Here is a 7,110-nt window from a genome sequence, read left to right on the forward strand (position 1 = left end):
CCGTGTACACGATAACTCGAGCAAAAATTGAGATATCTCAACGAAATGTGGTATGTAGGTTTCTGTTAATCCACGGTAGGTTGGTGTTGAAAATGGGCGAAATCGGACTAACCACGCCCACTCCCAATAACGGTAATTTCAGAAATACGAAAACTGCGATATTTTAGTAACTACTGACGGACAGACGGACAGACGGACGGACAGACAGACATGGCTTAATCGATTTCTTTTTTCATCCTGATCATTTATGTATACATTTGTCTATATCTATCTCGATTCGTTTTGGCTGTTACAAACAACCGTTATGTGAACAAAATTAATATACCCTTGTGCACAAGTGCGCTCGGGTATAAAAATAAGTACACGTTTTTGGTGTGAGATTATAACTTGAGAACGGCTTCACCGAACTCAACCAAATTTATACAGCATATTCAAGCTATCATGCAGATGGTTTTTGTGAAGTTTGCCCAAATTCGTAAAAGGGGGTGTGGCACCTCCCATACTAACTAAAATTTTTATATTGTATATCTCTTGAAATATTTGTGGTAGAGTACTGGAAATTGGTATAGAGGTATATCAAATAATTTCATATTCATGGAGAAAAATGTGCGGTATTGGAAAAAAGGGCGTGGCACCTCCTATCTTACATATAAAAAATGAGTGCAAGATTTCAACCAAATTTATACGGCGTATTCGGGTTATTATGAAGATGGTTTGTCTTAAGTTTCCCCGAATTCGGAAAAGGGGGTGGCACCACTCATACTAACAAAAATTTTCTTCTGGTATATTTGAAATATTTGTGGTAGATTACTGGAAATTGGTATAGAGACATATGAAATAATTCCATACTCATGGAGAAAAATGTATAAATATAATGTATTGGAAAAGGGGGCGTGGCACCTCCCATCTTAAATAAAAAAAATAAGTGCACGAATTCTACCAAATTTAAACAGTACATGCAGATGGGTTATGTGAAGTGTGCCCGAATTCGGTCCAGCGGTTCATGATATATAACAGTTTATGTCTGTTACATGAACCACGTATATGGTACAACAGCAGATACATGACAAATCGAAAACATAGTGAAAAATTGTTGCTATGATGTGCTGTGTTTATTTTTTCTTCGGATAAATTAAGTCGAGTATAAACATGGCTGCAATATAGTAAAAAAAAAAATTCAAATAGAAAAATTCCAGGATGTTTCATTAATTTTTCAATATTTGGTGTAGAGAAGCACACCGGGGTACCGCTAGTTTACAATAAGTTTTAGAAGAAAAATAAGAATACTATAAATTTTTGGAAAATGGAAAATGGGGCCACTTATGGTTACATGTGTATATCTTGATAACTGCTGCACCAATTTCTTCCAATTTGGAGCAGGTGTTCGGCTTGTTACAGCATACCAAATGGCCGAACATTTTTATAATCGGACAATAACCACGCCCAATCCCATATAACGGTAATTTAGGGAAATACGAAATCTTCGATAAATCAGTAATTATTAAAGCTAATTTATTCAAAATTGTTACTGCAAAAATTCTTTACCAAGAAATACGTTTATGATAAAATTTTGGAAAATGGCCGTGGCCCACTTATGATTGCATGTATGTATCTCGGTAACCGTTCTACCAATTTGTACCAAACTCGGTATTGTTATTGTGCTTGCCACATAGAGACAAAACGTTGAGAATTATTGAAATCGGACTAAATTGAGGCTGCTTTTCATATAACGGTAAATTTCAGAAATGCGTGAAACTTCAATATTTAGAAATTTAAGGACGCTAATTTACTCAAAATTGATACACGCCGGCTTACCATGTAGCGGTAGCTTTCGGAAAGGTGAAAATCATATATTTAATACTTAATAATATTGTCCTACGCCCGAAAGAAGTGTACGTACTAAGTTTCGTTAAGATATCTCAATTTTTACTCGAGACACAGACGGGGGTCAAGGCTCTTGATATTGCTTCATACGTGTTGTAATGTTCTGAGTCAGGAGCGGATGGCTCAAGACCGACCATACGTGGCGACGAGTCACACCCTGCGAGAGGTGCCCCTGCTTTTACTGAATATGGCGGATCTAGAGAGGACAACTCGATAAAACCCGTAATTCCGAGTGTCATCCGTACCGTGCTTATGGGATGAATGGCACTACGTAAGTGTGTCTTATAACGGTGGCCTCCAGATACCTGGCGCCCTCTGGTTGTAAGAAGTCTTGCTCGGGATATTGGGGGCTATGTCCCAGCTGACATCCCTTCCCCCATACTCGTGGGACACACATGAATAGTAAAAATATAAATCAAAAGCCAGAAGGAGCTGCACAGCTCCAAACAATGGCCAATGCTGGCCTTTCGACTTCTGTCGAAACAGAAACCATCGCTACGGAACTACCGGGGGCGCATAGTCCCTCGTACGACGTAGAGATGGTGGATACTAGCGTGAGACAGGATGCAAGTCCCGTCAGAACGCTATCTGATATCTCGCCGGAGGATGAGCAGAAGTTGCTTGCCTCTCCGGTGAACAACCCACCTCACCAAGCTCGAGAGCGGGAGCGGCTTAGCGGAGCCGGTCGGAAACGCCTCAAGCGGTACATAGAAAGGGGAATGAGCTATGAGCAGGCTAGAGAAAAAGCCAAAGAACCCGTTGGCCCACCACGGAGGGAAAAGAAAACTCTCCAAAAAAGACCTAGGTCTGATAGCTCTACCCCGCAGAGGCGATCCCCGAAGAAATTCGCCAAATCCAGTGAGGGATCTGCAGGGGGCAGGCCAGGTGGGACTGCATCTGTGCCCACCGGGGAGGCAACTGTGCCGCATGCACCTGCAGATTGTCGCGGAGAGCCGGTTTCATTTAGGGATGCACTATGCGGAGTGAAGCTGGGCTTAGTCCCAGAGGACTATCCAACCACAGTGTGGTCAACGGATGAGCTCAAAGCTATCCAAAATGCCATCCTCAGGGCGGTCAGGAGCAACACAGTTAGCGCTGTAAAGCCTATCTTCAAGGGTTGCACCTTCCACTCGGGATGGCTATCCATCAGTTGCAGAGATGCTGCGACCGCGGGGTGGATACGGAACACTGTTCCAAAGCTGGCACCATGGAAGGGGGCGAAGATGAAAGTGGTCGAGGAGGCAGAAACACCTCGCCGCATCATTCTTGTGGGACTCTTCCCAGAGCTGGACAGCTCTGCCAGTGAGGATGCGCTCAGTCTGCTTCAGGCACAGAATGACGGCCTGAGAATTCCGGACTGGCGCATTCTGAATCGAGTACGCAGGTCAACAATGGCGGAAATCACCATTGCAGTTGACCCGCTATCAGCGGACACGCTAAAGCACCGCGGGAACGTGGTAAACTATGGCTTTGGCGTAGTAAAACTTAGGGAGAAAGTCAAACCGTCGATGCCCGTGGTAGACAAAGATGCCGCCGACACCGAATACCCTAACTCGGAGGAGCAACCTTGCTGCTCCAAAGACGTCATCGTAGCTCCCAGGCAGCTACCCAATGACACGCAAGTGCAGCAGAAGTCATCGGAGGTTGGCACAGAGCTACACGTAGCATACAAAGCTCCAACAACGCCTCCGAAAACAGCAACAACAACATGCCCGACCCTACAACAGGTGCTGGAAGAAGCCCAAAAAGGCGTTGGACCCATCGCATCCCCAAAGCCTGCAAAACGGCCACCACTACGTGGCAGCTCCAAAGCGGCTATGTCCAGCCGCAAAGGCAAGGGAGATGCAAGGACGGCCGAAGAAGCGGTCTTGCTGAAGGGCAACAGGGGGAAGAAGGTGGCTGCTCGCGGCCGAAAAGACCGCAAGTAATGGCACCTCACCCCAAAAACTCCACAAATCTGAGGCACATTAAATGCCTCCAAGTGAACCTTCACCACGCGAAAGCAGCATCAGATGTTTTACATAGGAGGTTCACAAACGAAGGCTTAGGTGTAGCCTTCATCCAGGAACCCTGGATATTAAGAGGTGACGTCAAAGGCCTTAATATAAAGGACGGTAAGATTATCTATGCCGCCAGCTGTCGCCCAAGAGCGGCGATGCTATTATGTAACAAAATAACGTTTCTCCCTCTTTCACAGTTCATTACGGCAGATCTCGTTGCGGTATGGGCCAAAATTCCTACTCCTAGGGGGGTGCAAGAGGCAGTACTTGCCTCCGCGTACTTCCCGGGTGAGGAGGAGATAGCCCCGACACCTGAGGTAAAGGCGCTTACGGATCACTGCCGGCAGAGTGGTATACCCTGGATCCTCTGCTGTGATGCAAATGCCCATAGCACTGTCTGGGGGAGCACCGACACCAACAAAAGGGGTGAGTACCTCCTTGAGTTTATAAGTAGTTATAATATAAGTATTATAAACCATGGCAATGAACCAACGTTCAGGAACGCTATTAGAGGGGAAGTCTTAGATCTTACTCTAAGTAGTCAGAACATGGCAGCGTCTGTCACAAACTGGCGCGTCTCAGGGGAGGTATCAATGTCGGACCATATGCACATAGAATTCGACATTGGCCACTTTCCTGAGCATGAACTAGTTTTTAGAAATCCCAGAAAAACGAACTGGGAATTCTTTCGCTTTATCATGGAAGAAGGTGGAAACAGCCATGGTGGTCAAATTACGACTGCGCACGAGCTTGAAACTGAAGCTGAACAGCTTCATTCAGACATTGGAATAGCTTTCAATAGTAGCTGTCCCCAAGGAAAGGTAAAATCCAAACGTGATGTGCCTTGGTGGAGCAAGAAGCTTGAGCAAATGAGATGCCAAGCCAGAAAACTATTCAATAGAGCAAAGAATACGGGTGATTGGAATCCGTACAAACTTGCACTAACTTCTTACAACAAAGAATTGCGGAAATCCAAAAGAGCTAGCTGGCGAAACCACTGCGAGGAAATAAAGAGCCTCCCAGAGGCAGTACGCCTCCAAAAAGCTCTAAATAGGGAACACAAAAATACGATCGGCACTCTAAAGAAACCAGATGGTAGTTATACTCAGCATCCGGGAGAGACTTGCAGACTTCTGCTAGACACTCACTTCCCGGGCTGCAAAGCGGGCTATTATCTACCGGAATTGGGTGTCCCAGCACGCACTTCTGGTAGAGAGCAAAGCCTTGCAACTAAACTTACCACGGTAGAAAGAGTGCAATGGGCGATATCTACCTTCAGCCCATACAAATCACCAGGACCAGATGGGGTCTATCCTTGTCAACTCCAACAAGGTAGTAACTACATAGCCCCAGTCCTCTCCAGACTATACAGAGCGTCGCTCCTACTGGGTCACATTCCCAGTAGATGGACTGAGGCTAAGGTGGTATTTTTACCGAAGGCAGGTAAACCGGAGCAAATGCCTTCATCCTACAGACCAATTAGCCTCAGCTCCTTTCTCCTAAAAGGCATGGAGAAAATCTTGGATCAACATATCAGAGAAGTCAACCTAGCGGAACGACCACTGAATAAGAACCAATTTGCCTATCAACCAGGCAAGTCCACTGAGACTGCCATTCACAGCCTTACATCGAAAATCGAAAAGGCTCTGGAGTCTAAGAACATAGCCCTTTGTGCCTTCATTGACATTTCAGGGGCTTTTGACAACACGTCATACAGGGCAATAAGAGATGCCCTGATATGCAAGGGAGTGAGCCCCATCATAATAAATTGGGTGCTTTCTATGCTAAAAACAAGGAAGATCAGGATGGAGCTGGGAGGCACGAAAGAATCGATTACAGCCACAAGAGGTTGCCCTCAAGGGGGTGTACTCTCTCCTCTTCTGTGGACTATGGTTATAGACGAACTCCTGTTCCTACTGAACGACCATGGCTTTGAAACACAAGGATATGCAGACGATCTGGTAATTTGTGTAACAGGGCTGCATGACGAAACGATCTCCAACCGCATGCAACAAGCCCTGCGCATTACGCAAAGATGGTGTGACACCAAAGGATTATCCATTAATCCTACTAAATCTATTCTGGTTCCGTTTACCCGGAGGAAAAAGTTATCCATGACAGAATTGACTCTGGGCGGCACTAGAATAGGGCTCTCAAATGAAGCAAAATACCTGGGGGTGTGGCTAGATAAGACACTCACCTGGAATGTACATTTGGATGCAACCGTAAACAAGGCAATGAGAGCCTTCTTCGCATGCAAGCGACTTTACGGGAAGACATGGGGACTCTCCCCCAAAATGACTTACTGGTCATTCAACACAGTTGTGAAGCCGATAGTCACCTATGCATCCTTGGCATGGTGGACAAAAGCGACACAAAGAACTGCTAGCGCAAAACTAAGCAAACTACACCGAATGGTGTGCATTGGTATAACAGGGGCTATGCGGACCTGTCCTGCTGATGCACTTAGTGCTCTTGTAGGCATACCGCCCTTCCCAATTCTAATAGAGAGGGAGGCCAGTCTCTCGGCACTGAGAATCCTAAACACTTCCGAGTTAAAAACCGGAAACATGACAGGTCATATGAAGGTCCTTATGAAATTCACAAATGACCCCATAATGCATATGAGGGACTCAGTAGCTCCGATACTAGTAATTTCTAGGAATTTCAAGGTATCTATTGCGGACCGAGCATCCTGGAGCACAGGAAACCCCTACACCAAACCCGGAGCTGAAGTTTGGTACACTGACGGATCAAAACTTGAAGATGGAAAAACTGGAGCTGGTATATTTGGGCCGAATTTTAAAAGATCGATACCAATGGGCAGCTACCCCACCATTTTCCAAGCAGAGATTCATGCGATCGATATCTGTGGCAGAGAATGCCTCAGAAGAGGCACATCCTCTAAAAACATCTGCATTATGTCGGACAGTCAGGCTGCCTTGCTAGCACTGAGGTCCCACATAATAACATCCAAACTAGTGTACGACTGCCTCAACACCCTAAACGGTCTTGGAAGCAAGAACACAGTATTACTGGGCTGGGTGCCGGGGCACGAGGGCACGGCAATGAACAGACGGACCGCCTAGCAAAACACGGAGCTACCACACTATTCCATGGACCGGAATCCTTCTGCGGGCTCACCAAAGCCCACTTAAGGCAGGTCATAAACAAGTGGGTCGACAAAAAATTCGAAAGGCACTGGAATGAATGTCCGGGGCAAAGA

At 45.9% G+C, this 7,110-nt stretch overlaps 1 protein-coding gene across 1 annotated transcript; it reads left to right on the plus strand.

Annotated features, from left to right (window-relative positions):
- The first annotated feature begins 1,950 nt into the window (after window positions 1-1,950).
- LOC108363565 (uncharacterized) lies at window positions 1,951-6,448 on the plus strand. The gene is made up of 2 exons (XM_017616956.1): window positions 1,951-3,998; window positions 4,082-6,448. The coding sequence occupies exon 1, from the start codon at window positions 2,280-2,282 to the stop codon at window positions 3,810-3,812; it is 1,533 nt and encodes a 510-aa protein (XP_017472445.1). The 5' UTR covers window positions 1,951-2,279; the 3' UTR covers window positions 3,813-3,998; window positions 4,082-6,448.
- Window positions 6,449-7,110: the final 662 nt, after the last annotated feature.

This window comes from Rhagoletis zephyria, unplaced genomic scaffold, assembly GCF_001687245.7.
Source record: "Rhagoletis zephyria isolate East Lansing unplaced genomic scaffold, Rhagoletis_zephyria_1.1 Rzeph_scaffold_01306, whole genome shotgun sequence".
Taxonomy (NCBI): Eukaryota; Metazoa; Arthropoda; class Insecta; order Diptera; family Tephritidae; genus Rhagoletis; species Rhagoletis zephyria.